General features: G+C 43.3%; 1 protein-coding gene across 1 annotated transcript in view; it reads right to left on the reverse strand.

The window, feature by feature from the left end:
• Positions 1 to 4,131: 4,131 nt before the first annotated feature.
• Positions 4,132 to 22,630, reverse strand: part of RNF222 (ring finger protein 222) — a 77,858-nt gene continuing 59,359 nt past the window's right edge. Inside the window, exons 3-4 of the mRNA XM_089533895.1 lie at positions 18,782 to 18,874; positions 4,132 to 5,958 (exon numbers count right to left, since the gene is read on the reverse strand). Of these exons, the coding sequence (XP_089390021.1) occupies positions 5,245 to 5,958; positions 18,782 to 18,820 (753 nt within the window). The 5' untranslated portion in view covers positions 18,821 to 18,874 and the 3' untranslated portion in view covers positions 4,132 to 5,244. The remainder of the gene's footprint in view (positions 5,959 to 18,781; positions 18,875 to 22,630) is intronic.

Below are 22,630 nucleotides of genomic sequence, written 5' to 3' on the forward strand. Positions count from 1 at the left end.
ATAGTTCTGTGCTTTAAAAGAAGGCAAACAATTTCTGAGTATTCCATACTCTCCACATTTTACAAGTATCTGGGTGGGGGGGGGGGGGGGGAAGACTGGCAGAGAATCAATCATAAGACTGTGCCTGCCAAATTGGCAAATTTGGAGGGTATGATATTTTTTGCTTTGGAAATCATGAAGTCTCTATAAGTCAATGGGCAATCTGGAGGCATGTACACAATTGTTGCACTCCTGTCATGCTAGTCATACCCTGATATTTCAGTGATGTTGGACAATAATAGTTATATCACTATTATTCCACTTTTACTGCAATGGCCACCTCCTGTGAAATTCTGGAGTTTTAGTAAGGGCTAAGAGCTCTCTGGCTGAGAATTGTAAATAGCCTTTGCTGAACTGCATTTTCCAGGATTCCATGGGAGGTAGTTGTTGCAGTTAAAGTGGAATAATGGAACTATAATAGCACTAAGAAGTTTTTCTACTCTGCATCTATTGCGTCTGCGAAGTCTCATCCAGTAGAGCTGTTCAGGGTGTCCCCCACTCAAGTGCCCCCCACCCTGAACTCTTTATTAGAACCTACAAAAGCCTGCTGTGATGCTTTTAATAACTACTTCACGGACAAAATCTCTCAGATAAGAGCTGATTTGGATGCCGGCCTTACGACAGAGGCAATAGAAGAGGTATCTAGCACCTCCGCCTATACTGTTATTCTGGATAAGTTTGAGTCGGTTGGTACCGAGGATGTGAACAAGCTCCATGGGAGTATGAAAAAGACAATTTACTCTCTCGATCCTTGCCCATCTTGGCTGGCCGTCCAAGGGGAGATACCATCAAGACGCTGCTAAAAAACATAATGCATCTTTCAGGGAAGGCTGTCTTCCATCTTGCCCCAAAGAGGCAGTGGTTAAACCACTTCTAAAAAAAGCTTTCCCTTGACCCCCTGGACAGAAACAATTACAGGCCAGTTTTTACCATTCTTAGGCAAGGTAATTGAGAGGGCAGTCGCCACTCAACTCCAAGCAGTCTTGGAAGAAACAGATTTTCTAGATCCATTTCAAACTGGATTTAGGACGGGTTACAGAGTTGAGACAGCCATGGTCCCCTTAGTCGATGATCTCCATCTGGGCATTGACAGGGGAAGTGTGACCCTACTGGTGCTCTTGGACCTCTCAGTGACCTTTTTTACCATTGACCACGGTATCCTTCTGGGATGCCTGGAAGAGTTGGGTATTGAGGGCACTGCTTTGCTGTGGTTCTGGAACTACCTCTCAGGCAGATTCCAGATGGTGTCGCTTGGGGACAGTTGTTCGGCCAAGAGGGAGCTCAAGTCGGATGTCCCTCAAGGTGGAATTCTGTCCCCAATGCTGTTCAACATTACATGAAGCCACTGGATGAGCACATCCAGAGACATGGGGCAGGGTGTTATCAGTATGCTGATGATACACAAATATATTTCTCTATGTCTCAGACTGATGCAGTGACTAAGGATGGCATCTGTCCTCTGAATGCCTGTCTTAATGCGGTAATGGACTGGATGAGGAAAAACAAACTCAAATTGAATCCAGGTAAAACAGAGGTACTTGTAATAGGGAGCCTTAATCCAGGAATGGATTACGACAGCCAGTTCTGGATGGGGTCACACTTCCCCTGAAGGATTCTGTCCGCAGTTTGGGGTGCTCCTTGACTCGTCTCTTCAGCTGACAACTCAGGTGGATGCAACAGTCAGGAGAACTTGCTATCAGCTTCAGCTGATACACCACCTGCACTCCTTCTTGGAGCAGGGAGACCTTGAAACAGTAGTACATGCACTGGTAACCTCTTGACTCGACTTCCGTAACACACTCTACATGGGGCTACCCTCGTGCCAAGTTCGGAAACTTCAATTAGTACAAAATATGGCAGCCAGGCTGGTTACTGGCACATCCAGAACTGCCCATATTACACCAGTTCTAAAATCTCTCCACTGGCTGCCTATCAGTTTCCGGGCAAGGTATAAGGAGTTGGTTCTAACTTTCAAAGCCCTACATGGCTTGAGTCCTGACTACTTGCGGAAGTGCCTACTTCCATATAATCCTCCCCGCACACTTTGGTCCTCTGTGAAGAATTTGCTAGAACTCAAAAAAGACCAGACGTTCAGCAGTGACCCAGAGGACCTTCTCATCACTCATGACGTGCTGGACGAGATCCGCCATATTACCACCTTGGAAGCCTTTTAAAAGGCAATTAAGATGGATCTCTTCTGACAGGCCTTTCCAGACTAAGTTAGATCCATTAGACTTGCCTCCCCCCTCTAATGATACCTCTATTGTTCTGATATCAAAATTGATTGATACCATCCCCCCATCCCCCCTAATTTCTTGCGCTAATCTGCCCAATATTTTAGTGTATTCCTATTGGACAGTTTTAAATTTGGATGTTTAATCTTTTTTATGGATTGATCACTGTTTTTATGATGGGGGAGGATTGGGGTTTGGGGGTTTTTAAATTATAATTTTTAATTGATTGATGTTTTAATTATACAGTGGGCCCTCTCCTTACGCACGGGATCCGTTCTGGGTCCCCCCGCATAAGGGAAAATCCGACTATGCTTGAGCCCCATAGGAAATAATGGGGCTCGTGCATGTGGTGGAGTGGCGCACATGCCATGGGTGCACGCAGTATTGTTTCCCTCCCCAAGCAGCTTCTGCATAAGCTGGAAGCTGCATAAAATGTGTCTGCACAAGGCACGGGTGCACTGTACTATTGGAATCCGCCTTGATTCCTTTGTGGAAAAGTGGAATACAAATAATAATAATAATAATAATAATAATAATTAGAATTAGAATCACAGAATCATGGAGTTGGAAGAGACCACAAGGGCCATCCCGTCCAACCCCTGCCATGCAGAAAATTTAAATCAAAGCATCGCCAACAGATGGCCATCCAGCCTCTGTTTAAAAATCTCTAAGGAAGGAGACTCCACTACACTCCGAGGGAGTGTGTTCCACTCTCGAACAGCCCTTGCTGTCTGGAAATTCCTCCTAATGTTGAGGTTGAATCTCTTTTCCTGTAGCTTGCATCCATTGCTCCATGCCCTAGTTTTGGAGCAGCAGAAAACAAGCTAGCTCCCTCCTCAATATGACATCCCTTCAAATATTTAAATAGGGCTATCATATCACCTCTTAACCTTCTCTTCTCTAGGCTAAACATCCCCAGCTCCCTAAGTCGTTCCTCATAGGACATGGTTGCTCGCTCTCCTTTGGACACACTCCAGTTTCTCAACATCCTTTTTAAATTGTGGTGCCCAGAACTGGACACAATATTCCAGGTGGGGCCTGACCAGAGCAGAATAGAGTACTATTATTAGAGTGCAGTATGATATTGTCAGTTTGGGAATGTTATTTTATTGGGTTACAATTTCCAGAATAACCCAGCCTACGTGGCCACTGAAGGATTCTCAGAGTTATCATTTATAAAAGTAACTTTTCCAAACTGTGCATTGAAGTTACACCCACTGTCTGCTTAATCTCATGCCATCACTGCATTTTGACAATTTAACACACCACTGAGCATTTCTATAGACCTTGGCTGGGACACATGCAGCCCTGCAGAAATTGGATTGCAGCTACCAGCATTCCTTACCAAAGGCTAAGGGCTGCTAGGACTTACATTTCAATTGTTTAGTCCTCTAGATGACCATGCAATTCCCACCTAAACTATCCTTCCCAGCCAGTGCCCTCTAGATGTGTTTTCATACCATCCCCATCATACCCAGCCAGCATCTGAAAGGTGTCAGGTTGAGGAAGACTACTGCCCTTAGAGGTTATAAACTGCATAGTCTTCTGATAGCACAAAGAATCCCTGTACATTCAACAACAAGATGCACAAGAACCAGGTAATCCTGTTTAGGCACAAACAAGTAAGGGTAGATTGGGGTGGAGGGAATGTATTAAGCCTGAGAATGAAAAGGCAATCTGGCAAAAACAGTCTTGTAATCTGAGACAGATCATTGACTAAGGATTACAACAGCAATGAAAGATTTTATTAATCTTAGTTTTAAACAATAGCAACAATATCAAAAGTAGAAAAAACACAGAAGTTACAAAAGCAAAATAACAACAAATTTAAAATAAATCATCAGAGACTGATGGTTACATGAAGTACACTGTTAGATGGTCTTCCTGCCACAACATCTGATGAAGGTTAATAACTGTATGGAAAATGCATATTATAAAAGCTGGGGCTGAACTGCAACCCAACTAGGGGTCCTTCTCTCACTTGTGCTGCACTCTGGATAAAAAGCTGGAAGAGCCTTTCCCCCACCAAACAGGAGAAACAGACATCAGTATCTATCCTGGAGTGATGGAGCTCTGTCTGGTGCAGAAGATGGAAATCCTTCTCAGAGCAATGAAGTCAAAAATCTAGAAGCTGTCTGGGCAAGAGGTGTTGGAATTGCCCAGGCTGTCTTTGCCTTCTTTTAAACACTGTCATTTATTTTTATAGTTATTGCCACTGGCATAACAGATGGGATTACATGGAGCTGGCAAGAAATGCTTCTGTCAACACTTCCACCTCCCTAGCAGTTCACCATTTGCTTCCAGAGGTGGCTAGAGGGTTGGATTTGGATATACAGAATGTGGATTCAGATCCCTGGTCATCTGTGGAATTTGACCTGGTGGCCATGGGAAACACCGCCACCACTCTACTTACCCTGTCTAACTCCCCAGGGGAATTGGGAAATGATAATGAAGTCCCTCTGAGTTCCCTGGAGGAAGGGCAAGACTATTCACATAACAAATAAATAATGCTCTTAACAAAATGATTAAACCCTTTCTCTCAGAGTCTTTCCTTGTTCTTCTTAACCATTTCTGAGACACTATTAATCTGGACCAAAGAGGAATGAAATCATCTCCTGCAGTTTCCTTCACAAATCTCCCATTGATCTAAGCCTTGCAAATCTTTGTATTTTCCTGATATTTCACATGGAGCAAGGCAAAAAAGTGGGCCATGAGGTACTGCAGGTCCACATGAGAGAGAGGAGGAACCTGCATATTAGGCCCATATTACAATTTCAATCCATCACATTCATGTTAGGACTCTAGAGCAGTTCTTCCACCATGTTCTTAGACTCCTAGGAAAGTCCATCCACCATATTTGTGTTATACTGCTTATAAAGTTCCTCCACCATGTTTTTAATTGGGCTTATAGTAAGTCCATTTACTATGTTCATATTACATCTGTAAGTAAGTCCATCCCCCAACACCATATTCATTCATTCTTTCTCTCAAGTAGTAGCCATGGGAGGACAGCCCCCAATAATGCAACAGCAGAGACAAGAAAAATGGCCAGCATGATTGGTGATCGGAAACATCCTACTATACCCAGAGACCTTGAAGATGTCACTGATCCTGCAGCTTCCACGTTGTTGTTCTGAGCTATGGCAGCACCATAGTTTTCCTCAATCAGTGGCATACCACACTGAGTGATAATGAAGATGTGGGATTCCCGCTCCAAGCTACCAGGTTGCACTATGCCAGGGCAGCCACACACACTCTGGTGGGTGTCATAACCATACAGTGGTGCTAGGAAATGGCCAGGCACAACTAAAGTGTTTGATGGACTTACGGGGACTCCACAGGCCAGAGATGCAGGTGACAGTGGTAACTCCAAAGCTGGAGGGTTCAGGGCTGGCTTCGGCAGCCAGCGAGCCCTTCTCCTGCAAAGAAAGGTCACGAAACGACAGATGGGACATGTGAGGGTGTTCTGGAGCCGACCTTCATCCCGTGACACCAGAAGGCACTTGACCAAACAGTCATGACAAAAGGTGTGCCCACAGCTCAGTATCCGACGTGAGACCTTTGGTGACTGAAATGGCTCATAACATACAGGGCATTCAGATGAGGTGGCAGTAGGACCATCCTTGCTGAGTTTGTTCTGAGACATCCCCACCCTCTTGATCACATGTGTGGCTGTGGCACCAAGCTGTATGAGAGACAGAACATGTGTTTTTGTTTATAGGAAGGCACTGTGCAAAAGAGAGAGTGGGTGGCTATGACCTCAGACTCCAGTGAGAGAGTGCTGGCACCACACACTGATGGAAACAGCCCCTTCCATTCCCTCCATGGATAAGCAGACATACCATTCAAATGACAGTGATAGCTACAAGACAAAAAATGTCAGTATTAAAACTATGGCCATTTCTCAAAATTGACAAAAATAACATAAGACGTTCAGACCAAAGGCCTCCCAAGTCCAGCATTCTGTTCCCATGATGGCCAATCAATTGTCTATGGGAAGCCAGCAAGAAGGACAAGAGCAGACCTGAGCCCTAGCAACAGATATACACAAACTGTCCAGGATGCTGGAGGTGTTATATAACCATCCTGACTAGTAGCCACTATTCTTTTCCTGTAGTTTTCTCCTCCATGAATTTATCTAATTCTCTTTTAAAGCTGTACAAAGTTGGCAGCTGTTGCTCTTGTGGCAGTCAACTCCACAGCTTAACTGAGCACTGTATGGATGTGGAAAAAGGAATGCATGCTCCACTTTTTTGAAAAAATTGTGAGGTTTTAAAATAGTTAAAGTTTTCCACAAACAAGAGAGGTTTCTTGCATAACGAAATAGTTTCTTATAATTTAGGCTAAACCCACAACCAAGCACACATAACCAAATATACACATGCCTTTTAAATCACACACCTTTTAAATTACGTTTCCTTGATTATATATTCAGTACAATGGTACCTAAGCACCCCAAAGCCACCAGATCCTATCTGATCTTGGAAGCTAAGTAAGGTCAGCCCTGATTATTACCTGGTGGCTGGGGTGAGGGCATAAAGTAATGCTAGGTGCTGTACACTAAATTTCAGTAGAAGGCAATGACAAACCACCTTTGAGTATTGCTTGCCTGAGAAAATTCTATGAAATTCATGGGACCACCATAAATTGACCAGTGACTTGAAGGGACACACACAGACATTTGTTGTTGGAAACAACCTGAAGGCGCACCACAACAACAAATCCTCAAGGTGGCTGATTTTACACACACACACACACACACACACACACCTGGACATTCTCTCTCTCCAACTATAAATATATAGCTATATACAGTCTATAGTAACAAAAGTGAAGCCATTTACAGTGTGAAATGTAAAAGATTTAATCCTATTCCACTCCCATTTGTATCAGTAATTCATCAAGAGACTGAAGTGTTACACAGATACTTACAGATCAATAGATGAGAAGGTATGTCTCATCCAAGAAAGTCATATGAAGTGCACCTTGCCTTCTGGGGCTTCTGAGGTTTCCAAGAAACCCCCTCTAGCATCCCAGCACCTTCCTCCCAAGCACTTTTCCTTCCCAGAGGCAGGGAGCAACCTCCTCTCTATTCACACAGGGTTTCTATGCCTGATCTTCCCAGGCTCCCAGTACCCAAGCCCCGCCTATATAGCAAGGGGTGTTGGATGGGTGGCTCACACTCTATCCATGCCTTTGCCTTGCGTAAGAACTTTAGGGACAGAAAGCAGGTAGGAGGGTGGCTCCCCAGGAGTGAATGTGGAGGAACTAGTTTGTGAATCGAAGGTTTCTTTCTCCTTCCAGATTTCAGATTTGGGGAGGAGTCACTCTGACTGGAAATTTGAATCACATTCTCTCAAAAACACCAGAGGAACTTTGTCAAGCATGGAAATCATGTGTTCTGCCTGTTGAATATGATACTGAAACAGAAATGTAGGTATATTTGGCCCACCTTTCCCATGGATTCCTTGAGAGTGGAGTGCTGTTTGCAATGGCCATAGATGACCAGGGATCTGACATATCACAAGAGAAGGCAACATTTTGCTAGAATTGATCCCAAAGACTATCATGCTGCAGCCCCAGAAATAATACCATTTGCAGATTGAAAACAGCTCCAAAGTTTCTAAACTGTTTAGAAGAGTGTGGTAAAGATGTTGTGCTGGAATCTGAGAAATCCAGGTTCGAATTATTTTACCATGGAATTAACCATGTGACCTTGGGCACTTCATTGCCTCTGGCCTGATCTATTTCCAAAGATTGTTGTGAAGATAAAGTGGGGAAGAGGAGAACCATATATGCTACTATGAGTTTATTGGAAGAATGGTGAAATATAAATATAACTACTGTACCAGTAATAACATATGTACATACACAAATAGCTGTCTGGTTGTTTGCTGGAGTTAAAACACAGAAAAGTGTATTAAGCTCAGTATTTAGGGAACTCTGCATAGGCTACCAAAGCTTATTTTCAAGTATTAATTCAAACTGTTGGATTTTGTTTGGACACTATTATCTTATGCATTTTAATTACCAATCTATTTCAATAACATTAAAGTTATAATCAGAGTATAGAAATTTTACTTTTTTGGATGATAATTCCCATACTCTGCCAGCCATGTTGGCTTGGCTAAGGAATTTCTGAAACTGTAGTCAAAACAGGTGGGGTTTTTTAAAAATATATATAATGTTGTTTTTTCCTTTATAAGAAAGCACAGGTCCATAGTTTGTAAACATCCTGATCCCAGACTGTCTCAAGACATATATAAGCAGCCCCCCACCCCAAACACATACACTTTGTCAGGCCCATCTTAATTTTAAAAGGTTTATCTTCTAGGAATGGGATGTTCTGACCAAAGACAAAAGGAGGGACACAGTGTGACTTCTACAAAGAACCAATTTCAACTGATGCTCAAGATTAAACTTCAAAATGTCCTCTCAAGAGTAGACGTCAGGGGAACAGCATACAATCCCCATCAAATAAGTTGATTTCTTAGTTACATTTAGATTTTTCTTCCAGTAAGCTCAAGGTGACATACATGGATCCACTTCCTCTATACTTTAACCTCATAAGCAATCTTTGTGACATGGGTCAGAATGATAGAAAGAGATACTGGTCCAAGATCTTCAAGTGAGTATGGTGGCTCTGAAGTGTCACCTACACTGCACTGCACTTCAGGACAGATGTGTTCTGAACAACAATTAGGGACTGATACATGACATTACTTCTGTGTATTCAAATGCTTGACATGTAGTCCTTATAAAAATGCAGAGAAGTTGGTGGGTGATAAATAATACCCTGATCTTTCAGGTGGAAAAATTCTCTGATGTCACTTGACTTAACAGTAAAGTAGAGTTCAATGAGGGCATTTCCCAGGTTGCAGTACAAGAAGGTAGCTATCCTATCTCAGCTCTGCCAGCTGTATTGGTTCTGTCAGGGATAGAATAAAGGACAAACTACAGGAAAACAAAGCTGTTTTAAGAGGAAGCAGAACTCAGAAGGTTACTTTTAAAAGAAATTTGTTAGAATTCACAGCTTATTACCATGATAGGGCTGAAACAGACAGCTCTTTTGCACTGCCATCCGGGTGGCTTCAGAGTGTGGCATTTATATGCCATATGTCCTGAAGCTGCCCTGAAGCCACCCTGGCTGTTTACACATGGGCAGCTTCAAGGTGCTCCAGTGGCACAGCATTTATATACCACCCACCACCAGAGCACCTTAGAGCCAGCTTTCAGCCACAACGAAGTGGGACAAGCTGGCTTTTGCCATCCAAAAAGGAGCAGCTCATCGCTGCTCCTTTTTTGGCAGAAGAAAAGGCAGATTGGGGCCATGGTGTGTGTTCACCATGGCCCTAATCAAACTTCAGAAGCCCTTCTGCCAATCTGTTTTGCCCCATAGTTACTGTTTTTTAAAAAGTAAATCTATTTCCCTGTTTCTCAGATAACTGTTTTTCTCAGATAGTTATTTTGGTTACTTTCAAATCTGAATACAAAACACTTCACTCGCTCATACATCTTGCTCTCTCCTCAGCAGCCACAACAGAGCACAAAGAAGTAGTATGAGGCATAGCACTGACCACAAGGCATAGTATGAGCCAACATTTAAAGTATGTGGCATTTGTTCTTACCAATTTAGTGAGGCCACACCACTCTGACTATAATAGCACCCAAAAAAAAAAAAAAATCAGTTACATAGGACTGAAACCTATTGGAGTGCTGTTATTCTTCATTCAATTTTAAGTGTAATGTGGTTATACGTCAATCAGTGGGCTGACAGTAATTAATTAAAAATAACTAGTAGTTTGTAACCAGTTACTTCCAAACTGTGAGGAGGGACATTTCTTGAACATTTTCAATCTGTACATCACTGACCCTTTTCATACCATCATCACACTGCCAGGACTGCCCAGTATGATTCAGGAACGAACAATAACGACAAGAGCAACTTCATATTTTCCAGTAAAACAAGAAAGAAGAGTCATGAAGCACTTTGAAGATTAACAAACATATCACAGTATGGCAGATATACCTGCTTTTTTTTTTGGGGGGGGGGGGTACTTGACCATGGTGGATGGGATCACTGTTCCCACTTCAGTCTTTGAAGGATTCCTTCTAAAACAATTACACAGAGACCTCTAACAAACTCACAAATACACATAGCTTGGTGTTGTAATATTAAGAGCTAAAAACAAGATAGATTTGGTGCATGATGGCATCTCTGGTTAAGTTTATGGATTGAAGGGCAAACTGAGATGTGAAGAAAACACTGCTGAGCTACCTTCTTTTTTGTGGGTGGTGAGGCTATAAAATTACCAGTACCCTTCATTCCACATTAAGCAGCCATTACACACTAAAGAATTTCAGGGCAAGATGAGGACTCACAATCTAGATCAGAGCTATGGTGCTGGAAGAGAAAATTTAATTCTTTCTCTACGTTACATTCCTGATTTACATTATCCAACCACAACCTACAATGTGCTTTTAATCCCACTGGGGAAAACATCTGAGTCTCCATATCATCTTCTGTACACTTTGTGGCTTCATACTACAGAATTATAGAGCCATGATTCCACTTTCATGGCATGGTTTCATCCTGTGGAACCCTGGGATTGGCCTTTTAAGGATAGACCTTTGGGATTCTCTGCTAGGGAGCACCTCTGGTGCCTCTGAACAAACTACAAACCCCAGAATGATCTCACAGGCTACAGCAAGGGCTGTCAAACTGGAATTACAACACTATAATTGTGCAGCTGTAGAGCCAGCATGGTGTAGTGGTTTGAGTATCGGATAAGGGCTCTGGAGACCAGAGTTTGATTCCCCACTTGGCCATGAAATCCACCAGGTAACCTTGGGCAAGACACATCCTCTCAGCCTCAGGGGAAGGCAATGGCAAACCTCCTCTGAACAAATCTTGCCAAGAAAACCTCTTTAATAGGTTCGCCTTCGGGTTGCCATAAATCGGAAACAACTAGAAGGCACACAACAATAACAACAATTGTGCAATGTGAAAGGGCTTTTGGTATCACATTTTCTGCAGCTGATTGTCCACATGCTTCTATATCTGCCTTGCTCAGATGGAATATTTAAGGTCTTTTTATACAGCACTGTGGAGGTTATTGTTCTCTTGGGACAAGCTGACCAAAATTACTCTTTCCTCTGCTAACCTCCATAATGAGGAACCCTAGTCCTTGTGCTCATGTCTTCAAGTATTCACACAGTGTGACCTCTCCTAACTACAATGTGACTCATTCTGACTCCCACCCTTCAGTGTCCCAGTCCCTGCTGGGGAAGACATAGATGTTAATAATCTAATGAAGAAGGTGAGTCACAGGCTGAGTATCTATAATTCTGGTAGGCAAGACTGGGATCTCTCACCACAGGGAGACTAGCTTGGGAAGCCTGGCCATGGGTGCACCTCCACTATAAAAATAATGCAGTTTGACACATCTTTAACTGTCATGGCTACAACCTACAGAATACTGGTGTTTATAGTTTGTGAGGCACCAGTAGTTTTTGACAGAAAAAAATAAAGACCTTGTTACACTACAAAAGCCAGTATTCCATTGCATCCACACAATGTTATCCAGTGGAGCTATCTGGAGAAATCAAGGGCCCTTTACACTTTGGCCCACAAGAAGAGAATAAAGACCACTCAACAGCTCATGGTGAAGAAATTGCAAGACACGTATTTTCAAGAAGTTTTGCAGACAAAATTGCTGACTGGGGGATTATTCAGATGGTGAAAATAATCTGGGTTGAATCATTGTTCAGATGCATTTTGGTTGCATCTAATTAAGTTCTTGGAGGGGAGATTGCCAAAAAGCCCTCTTAACCCAGTATAATCGATATCAGGTTTTTCCCTGAGTTTTTAAAAAAGATTTGCATCATCAGACAGTGTGAATAACCAATGCAAATAGAATGGGATAAACTGGGATAAAACTTTGCATGCCTTGAAACATGCTTAGAACGGATTCACATAGTTGATTCCATCTTTATTTGAATGCTGGCACATGTGAGCACTCGAACTTGCAGAGATAGGCATAGATGTGGTTCTATAGTTCTATATCAACAAACTTGGAATGCATGAGTGAGGTTATTTGCATAGGCGGGTTACAGACCTCCGCTTTGCGGCGGTTTGCCGCTGCCGCCATTTGCCGCACAGCGTCCGATACGTAAATATGGCAGCGGCCGTGTGGAACGGCCGCCGCCATATTGTACGTACAGAATACGTACTAGGGTTAGGGGGGTGCGGAAGCACCGCCCCTTCCTAACCCTAGTACGTATTCATTACGTACTAAATGGCGGTGTGTAACCCGCCATAGTCACGCTCAAAAAAACAATGAATGACCCCTTGGGAGCTATAGTTTAGACAGGTTCAGTGGATGCAATCTTGGTGATTGCTTGTCTTCTATTATTGGATAAATTTCAGTTTTGTACAGCCTGATGTGGACTGGATATGGACTGAAGCATTGGAGAAATGAGAGCCACCACATGTGCACTGGGTCCTTGCCCTCCAGGTTCATGAAAGCAGCCAGAGAGGGATTGGCCAAGTGGGTAAGGGGAGTGGTGAATGCCTCACTGCAGCAAGGAAAGTTTCCATCCTGCCTAAGGGAGGCTGTGGTGAGACCATTACTGAAAAAGACATCCCTGGATCCCATCATTCTGGATAACTATTGGCCAGTCTCTAATATTCCATTCTCAGGCAAGGTTCTGGAGTGAGTGGTGGCCTCTTAGCTGCAGGGATTTCTGGATGAAACTACTATCTAGATCCATTTCAATCTAGCTTCAGGTCTGGTTACAGGACAGAGATAGCATTGGTCACATGGGTGAATGACCTATGCAGAGAACTAGATGGAGGAGTGTGGGCCCGAACATTCAGGCCAAAATAAAGCTGCTTTGGGTCACTTTGGAGGTATGCTGTTTAAGTGATGCATGCATCCTAAGAGACCGGAAGCCACGCCAAAGCCATGCTTCAGTCCTAAGGACTGGAGCACGGCTTTAGCACAGCTTTAGCACAGCACCTCCTGCCTCTTTGGATGAACTCTCTACACTTCTGAACTCTTCCAAACCTGCTACCTGTCCTCTTGATCCAATTCCTACTCGTCTTCTAATTTCTGTAGCTCCCTCTTTTCTGCCCTCGCTTCTCCATATCTTCAATCTCTCTCTCTCTACAGGCTCCTTCTCGTCAGACTTCAAACATGCTCTCATTTCCCCAATTCTGAAAAAACCTTCTCTTGACCCCTCCTCTTTGTCTAGCTATCGTCCGATTTCTCTTCTCCCCTTTCTTTCTAAGGTTTTGGAACGGGTTGTTTATTCATGCTGTCTTGAGTTTCTTGAAGCCAACTCCATCCTTGATCCCTTTCAGTCTGGTTTCCGCCCAAGGCATTCCACAGAGACAGCTATCACTAAGATCTCGAATGACCTTTTACAGGCCAAGGCTAATAGCCTTTACTCTGTTCTCATCCTTCTCGATTTGTCTGCAGCCTTTGACACCGTTGATCACTGTCTCCTAATTGACATACTCTCTGACCTTGGGTTCTCAGACTCTGTTCTCGACTGGTTTAGATCTTACTTGTCTGGCAGATCTTTCGCAGTGGTTGCAGGCGGTCAGACTTCTTCTCCTGTTCCCTTATCTGTTGGAGTTCCCCAGGGCTCTGTTCTGGGTCCCCTTCTGTTTTCTCTCTACACACTGTCCTTAGGTAAACTCATTAGCTCTTTTGGTTTTTCCTACCATCTCTATGCCGATGACACCCAGTTATATCTTTCCACCCCTGACTTTTCTCCAAGGCTTGAACAGCAAGTCTCGATCTGCCTCACAGCCATCTCGCAATGGATGCGCCATCGGTGTTTGAAGCTCAACATGTCCAAGACGGAGCTCCTTGTCTTTCCTCCTAAGCCCACCCTTCAACACTCCTTTTCTGTCTCTGTAGACAATATTTCTATGCAACCAGTCCAGCAAGCCCGCAGTCTTGGTTTTATCTTTGACTCTTCTCTGTCGTGTATCCCTCAGATCCAGGCCACAGCCAAGGCTTGTAGATTCTTTTTGTATAATATTGCCAAAATCCGACCATATCTCTCTGCCTCTACTGCCAAGATCCTGGACCATGCCCTAGTGATCTCACGACTTGATTACTGTAACATCCTCCTGGCTGGGCTTCCTCTTTCTCACCTCCGTCCTTTAATTTCTGTCCAGCATTCAGCTGCACGCATTATCACTTCCACCCACCGCTCTGACCACATCTTCCCTGTGTTGGCATCCCTTCACTGGCTCCCCCTCCCTTTCCGCATTCAGTACAAACTCCTGCTGTCGACGTTTAAAGCCCTCCATGGGCTGGCCCCCCCTTACTTATCAGACCTTATTTCTCCTCACCTTCCCACTAAGGCCCTCTGTTCTGGTAGTCAAGGCCTGCTGTCACAGCCCAGGATTTCCTCTGCCCCATCCCGGATTCGCCCCTTTTCACTCGCTGCCCCTCACTCCTAGAACCTTCTTCCCCCGCGAGCAAGAGCCATCTCTTCTTTAACCAGCTTCAAAACGGAGTTGAAGACCATTCTGTTCAGGGCAGCGTTCCCAGGCATTGCATAATTGTCACTTGCTATTTGACGTTCTTTTCTTGCCTGTTTTATTGAATCATTTCCTGTATTGCTATGTATTTTATATATATTATCCTACTAGAGACGCCCCTTCCCCACCACCACTCCCTTCTCCTTTTGTGTCGTGTCTTTCTAGATTGTAAGCCTGAGGGCAGGGAACCGTCCAATTAAAAAGATTGTATGTACAGCGCTGTGTAAATTTACAGCGCTTTATAAATAAAGGTTAATAATAATAATAATAATGATGATGATGATGATGTATCATTTAAACAGCATACCTCTAAAGTGACCTGAAACAGCTTTATTTTGGTCTATCTGTTCAGGCCCTGTGTCCCTGTTGGTTCTGCTTGCTCTCAGCAGCTTTCAATAGCATCAACCATGGTATTCTTCTGGGCTGCCTCTCCGAGATGGGACTTGGGGGGCACTGTTATGTTGGCGACACTGGTTCTGGTCTTACTTGGAGGGGCGAACTCAAAAGGAAGTGCTGGGAGACTCCTGTTCGACTCCCTGGCCATTAACCTGTGGAGTCCTACAGGGCTCTGTTTTGTTACCTATGTTGTTTAACATCTATATGAAACTATTGGGAGAGGTTATCAGATATTGGGAGTGTGGTGTCACTAGTATACAGATGACACCCAAGTCTATCTTTCCTTTCCATCCGATTCCAAGGAAGTTGACTCCATGCTAAACCAGTCTGCTGTCTTTAATGGACAAACAAATTGAAACTTAATCCATACAAGACAGAGGTGCTCCTGGTCAGTTAAAAGGCAGATCAGGCAATGGGGATTTTGCCTGTGATGGACAGGGTTACACTCCCCCCGAAATCTCAGGCTCATAGCTTGGGTGTGGAATTCATAGTTTTTGGAATATTTTCAATCTGTGGATTCTTGAATCTGTGGTTTAAAAAATGGTGAATATGGATGGCTGACTGTACTCAAACTCTCCCAAGTTAATGCAGGCCCAACTCCCACAAGTGTGTTTCTTTCTCCTTTCCAGAAAAAAATATGATAAAAATGAAGCTGATAATGAACAATTTACTGCCCTTTTATGACTCTCAAAATCTGCTGCTTGTGGCAGTCACTTTGCCCAATAGATGGGCCAGTGCTGGAAGTACTTTATGTTTAAATATGGCACCATATAAAAAGTGGTACACAGAAGACTACATCAAGGACAAGAGTAGTGCAATATTCTTGCCCATGGCATGCTAGTTTCCATTGTGCAGAACATTTTTTTATAGTAGGGAACAACTACATTTTGAACAGGCAGTCTCTCACATGTAATCTGAAGTGGTATAATTCAGCAAGAGCGGTGACTGAAGTAATTTTCCTTAATTTTTTTCCCTCTTATAGTCTGGCCTCCCAGAAATTCTGAAATTAGTAAATGTTTCATCATCCTTTGACCCCATTTACAGAAGAGGAAATTTAAAAAAAAAAAAAACAGGAGGAAATAGGTTAGGAAAGATGCTGGGCTTTCTATACTGACACCAGCTAAGGCACTGGTGACTAAGGGTGTAGCCACACTGTTGAATTAAAGCAGTTTGAAACCACTTTAACTGTCATGACTCTATCCTACAGAATCCTGGGATCTGTAGCATGGTGAGGTATTCAGCCTGGTGTGTCAGAGACTCTGTTGCTTCACCAAAATAAAAATCAGTGGCAATCCTGCACCAGGTGTTACCCGGTGCAGGGGACAGGACTTCCGGCGAGGCTTCCAGGAGTGGGGGTGCATGGGAGTGGCCGTGTGGGCATGAGAAGCACCTGCACAGACCTGGGCAGCACCCGCGTGGCTCTGGGCAATGTCTGTGCGAGCCTGGGAAGTGCCCTTGTGGCAGGGGCCAACTGGATGTCACCTCCCCCCCGCTACTGTGGCATCACCCCTCTTCTGGGGTCTCACCTGCTGCAGCCGGCACCCCTCACACCCTTCCAGTGATGGTACTGCTAAAAGTCCCAGGATTCTGTAGGGTAGAGTCATGATGTCAAACTGTTTTAATTCTACAATGTGGCTATCCATCCCTAAGAGTGCTGGACCTATCAACAGGCAGAGCAAGGTGCTCCCTTTGGCTTTCATGAATTTGGACATTGCAACAGGGGAGCAAAACAAAATCATTTGATATGGCATTTTGGCTGACAGAAGTGAATATAGGTGACTGAAGGAGTTTCTGCCCCACGTGTCAAATAAGGCAGTTATCTTTGGGTATTATGCTGCTTGACTTGAGCATTAGTGCTGGGGAAGCACTGTCCCAGGCAGCAAAATGTCTTCATCTCTGGTCCTTAAAACTTCTGTCATTAATGAAAAGTTGGGTCCCTCATGGCCTGTAAAAATTCCAAGCAAGAGGCCCATTGATCTGAACCAATTTCTTCTCTCATCATGAATGTTGTACTTTGGCAGTACCATTCTTATAATCAAGATCTAATTCATTTTCTAGTCCATGGCTTAGTTCTCATTGCAGCTGCCCTCAGTTGGAAATTCAAAATGGAATATTCCTTCATTTTTGTGGTTGTTTTAAATCTACCCACTCAAGATCAGCGACTGTCCTTGTGATATTCTTATTTTTACTTTCAAGCAACCGCAAGGGGTGGGTCATTCTGGAGTAAAAGCAGAGCAAGAATATAATGGATAGAGTATTGCACTGGGACCAGGTTTGAGTCCCCACTGTCCCATGAAACTATCTGGGTGAACTTGGACCAATCTCTGTCTCTCAATCTCTCTGCCTTGACCAACCTTCAAGTCATACTGATGACGAAGCAAGCTTGTTTTCTGCTGCTCCAGAGAACAGGACCTGGAACAATGGATGTAAACTACAGGAAAAGATATTCCACCTCAACATTAGGAGGAACTTCCTGACACTAAGGGCTGTTTGACAGTGGAACAAACTCCCTCAGAGTGTAGTGGAGTCTCCTTACTTAGAGGTCTTTGAACAGAGGCTGGATGGCCATCTGTCAGGGATGGTTTGATTGTGAGTTCCTGAGTGGAAGGCGGTTAAATTGGATGGCCCTTGTGGTCTCTTTCAACTGTATGATTCTATGACCTTGTAGGATTGCTGGTATGAAAATAAAGACAGGGAAGACCCATTTATGCTGCTCTGAGATCATAGAGGAAAAGGCCAAATATAAATGCAGCTAATAAATACAAATAAAAATGAAAAAAGCATAAGGAAAGAGCTTATCACATGAACTTTAAAACTGGCTCAAGTCTCCCAGGCTGCAGCTGGGACACAGGATGGAGTTGGGGATTATCTCATGCTAAACTGCCACCTAATCGCCAGCTGCCATCAGCCTGGGTCCCAGCCACTCCGCCAGCACTTTTTAGAAGCCAGAAAGCTTCTGAGCCGACCTTGAAAAAGTGCCGGCGGAGTGTGGCTGGGACCCAGCTTGGACCCAGGCTGATGGGTGCCAGAGATTAGGTGGTGATTTAGCATGCGATAATCCCTGCCTCCATCCCATGACCCAGCTGCAGCCTGGGAGGCTTGAGACAGTTTTAAAATTCATGCAATAACCTCCAAAGTTTATTCCTTGTTTCCATGCCCTTTTCCTTCACTTCTTCCTGAACTGTGAATTGCATACACAAACAATTACAGACCGACATGTTAAAGTTGACAGAGGATCCAATCACTAACCTCTCTTGCTTCATAGTAAAAAGAGAGTTTAGGAAGAATTCCCCCTGCCCTGCCCCACTTCTGACATGTCAATTGACTGCTTATGTGGAAACCTATTGTTTTGTTTTGAATGAGGACCTTCCAGTTTGTGAACCTTGCTTGCAGTCTTCAAAGAGGTACAGCCTCAGTGAGAACTAGGCCAAAAAGAAACTATGAGCTCACCCTCAAGCACTATATATAGGCACTAGCTAAACAGGCCTGTCAGCTCCTGTCACTCTGGTAGCAATGGAAACTGAGATGCTTTGGCAGGTCAAGTACATACCTTCTTGCCACAACTGGCTAGTGTGGGTGGTGTCCCCATTCTCCAGGGCAGGTATACACCCCATCTTTTTTTTTCCAGAAGAAATTGAGGGATCTAAGAGGGAGAAATGCATTAGATAAACAAATGGGCTTAGATGCTAACAAAAATGCTCCATAGAATTCACATTTGTTGTTGTGTTTACTCTGGAATATTAGATGATGCCTCCAAATTCTTTAACTTAAAGAGGCAAACATATTGGTGTGTTCAAGCACAGCAAATAGGAATCTTGTGGCACCTTTAAAGCCCACTGATTAACTTTATCATCAGCTTTTGTGTATTATAACAGATGAATATGAGAAAGTGAATTGGAATCCATAAGTAGTCATGCCAAAATAATTCTGTTAATCTTAAAGGGACAACAAAACTCCTTTATTGCTATAGCTTTCTTCATTGGATCTTACCACTGCAGTTATTAAAGCAGAAACTCAGGTTACCTCAAACAGATAAAGGCTGCCTCTACACTGCAGAACTGATGCAGTTTGAGGTTTGTAGTTTAGCCTTCTCCATCAGAGAGCTCTGGTGCCACAAAAAACAAATCCCAAGATTCCAGAGGATGTATCCATGGCAATTAAAGTGGTGTTTAACTGCATTAATTCTGCAGTGTGGCAGCAGCCAAAGTGGACATGAGGAGAGCCACCTTGAAATCAAGGGAAAGAAGAGGGGATATAAAACACCCTGCAACATTTCACAGATGAAAACTGGGATATACATGGTCAAGCAACAGCACAGGGTGATCAAGATGGCAATTAATGAGGAAGAACTCCATAGTTCAGAGAGGCTGTAGAAGTTTGCTTTTGCCTTAGCCTACTGGGAAGGGCAAGTTTTTGACCTCTGCTCTCTCCCCTGTAGAGTTGAGTGCCAACTATGGCCCGGGACAGACCGCCAGAAAACGGTGGTCTGCAGGCACCTATTTTACCTCCGGAGGGATGCCGTAGCTGCCAAACAACATAGCGTCCCTCCATAGTAAAAAGAATCCAGTTCTTCCAGGTTCTTTTTGTGCCTCCCAGGTTATGTCACGAGTGCACCAATGGCGCACTCATGACATAAGCAATGTACAGCAACATGCATATGCTGCATGGCGCGTATGCCAAAATGGTGGCCCCCCTGTGGATGGGAGGCCGCCATTAGGTCGCCGTCCGCAACCCTACTATTGCCACTGCTACACTGCATTTGGGCCGTCTTTCTTGGCCCTACATTCTGAACTCAATTTACAGCAATTGAAGTTAGCCTAGGACAAAGGGTGAAATGCGAGGAGCAGACTGAAACTGGGATAGTTTAAAAACAGCTGAAAAATGGGACAGCAGAGGATTAACTGGAACTATCCCTGATAGATCAGGACAGTTGGAGGGAATGACGTAAATGTAACAAAGAAAGAAAGATTGTATGAGAGATTAACCAATGGTTGTTTTAAAACTGGAATACTTCTTACCAGGTGACAGTGGGACAGTGGAGTGCATTGCCTTCCTGTACTGTATGAACATGTTGCCCACAATGTCTAAGAATATAAAACTCTCTCAGTGCAGAGACTGAGACTAATCTGTGCCTCTCATCAACCACAATTCCACGTAGCATGGAAACTAGTGCACTTAGCTAAATATTTCATCTTTGACAGTGGCAGATAAATTTACGAGAATGCATGTGGGATGATTCAGAGGGCACTTCTAGTTCCAGGACTTTTGCAACATCTAGAGATGGATGACCTTTGATCCACTTAAAAACCAATTTCCAGTTGTCTCAGATGTTTAGTCTGAAAAGAAAGCAAGCAAGGAAGAAATCAGTCACATGCCTTGGACATCTGAGGCTGCTCCAGATTTGCTAGTGGCTCCCTATAGACATTGGAGCTCAGTATTTAATCTTCCCCAGAAGCTAAAACAATTTTAGGTGCCATGTCTTTGAAACACAGCAGTTTTTTTCCAAACAGGTTCCTCTGCCTTAGGAAATCTTGGCTTGCCTTGCACCATCCCTCTCATTTTACTTTCAGACCGCAGGGGTTTCAGTCAACTGACTGAGGTACAGAAGGTAAGATCCAAGTAAGTTAATAAACAACTATAAATTATATAACATATATAGCTTAAGTTGTTACTGCATAACATTAATAATTATCTCAGCTTAGATGTCATCCTTCCTTCCAGATTCTATACGCTAAAGTCTGTATCTCTGACCAAGATGATTACAGGCCAAGCAGAATTTAAGAGCATCATCCCTAGCTCCTCTGTTCCCCTGAAGCTCATAGCTGTGAATTCATTTCATGAGGTTTTGCTTCTCACCATGACAGGTGACAGTGTTTTTCAGAAGCAAGCTCATCCAGTCCAATATGAGGGTGCACCTAAACTGTAGAAATAATGGAGTTTGACACCACTTTAACTGCTCTGGCTCCATCGGACAGAATCCCGGGATTTGTAGTTTTGTGAAATACCAGCACTCTTTGGGCAGAGAAGGCTAAAAAACTTGTAAAACTACAAACCCCAACATTCAGTAATGTAGACTCAAGTCAATCAGCTTGGACTTTAGTCGGACTCAAGTTGCTTCAAGGACTTGACCTGGATTTGATTTGGCAAAAATGACACACTGACTCGATTTTGATTCTATGATTTATTTGAGACTTGTATATTTTTAGTGACTGACTTGCTGGTGCCATTCAATTTAAGCAGCAGGCAAGACCCACCCCTAAAGTGTGGGGCACATTTCTCAGAAGTGAACAGTAAATGCTTTACATAATGAGCTTGAGGCAGACGGAACCTTCTAAAGCTTTTGAAAACTATAGTTTTTTGTGGGTTTTTCGGGCTATGTTTTGCCTGCATCTGTGGCTGACATCTTCAGAGAAACTTTTGAAAACTTCTCTGATTTGCAGTAGGGACAGGTTGCTAAGCAGACCTCAACCCCCACCTCAAGTCTACTGCCTAACACTTGCTGTTTACTCTGAGAAATGTACCCTCCCTCCTTTTTTTCTGTTAAAATTTGGCTCCCAGGCTTGAGACCCAACTTGAGACTTGAAGGTAGAAACTTGAGACTTCACTTGAGACTTGGACTAAAAGACTTGACTACATCACTGCCAGAATTCCATATGGTGGAGCTACAGCATTTAACATGGTGTCTAACTGCATTATTTCTACAATGTAGATGCACCCTGAGTCAAATGCTACCCAGTTCCTAACTCCAAAGTAAAGTGGGGTAGCTCAGAGTAACCTAGCATTTTCTAGTTTGCACTGTTCTTTGCCAACTCTTGGTGATGTGAGTTACCGTATCATCTTACCTCAGGGGGAAAAACTTCTGCTGATACTATACTGTTGGTTATAGAAGTAATATAGCTGATAGAGACAACAGTAAAGATAATGTTATGAAATCTGTAACCAGATGGTCTCCTACAATGTCATTTCTACCTTGTAATTCGCTGATCTTGCAATTAACAAGTTACAAACAACTAATTACTTGTCATTATTTTTCAATAGGCAAGGCACAATTAAGTTACGTCATTAAAATATAACAAGGGTAGCTTCACTCATTTTATGATATAAAAGTAATTTTTAAAAATTAGTTTTATAGTGATATAGTTGTGCAGCCTCACTAAGTGTTGGAAAAGGAGTAGTCCTATGGTTTAAGTATGGTTTGTGGTACGCCTTGTGCTGCTGCCCCATGCTGAGATGGCAATAAATGGACAGGAAGAGAATATGCCAGTGGCTTGTAGCATTTATCCTTTTTTGTAAAACATTTTAATTAAAATTTATTAATGCATTCTAAAACAAAACATGACAACAAACAGTACACCAAAATAACAATAAATAAAGACAATAACCCAGAAAAGTCTCTGAA

This window comes from Sceloporus occidentalis, unplaced genomic scaffold (assembly GCF_023333645.1).
Source record: "Sceloporus occidentalis isolate IW3139 unplaced genomic scaffold, rSceOcc1.0.p SCAF_1, whole genome shotgun sequence".
NCBI classification, from domain to species: domain Eukaryota; kingdom Metazoa; phylum Chordata; class Lepidosauria; order Squamata; family Phrynosomatidae; genus Sceloporus; species Sceloporus occidentalis.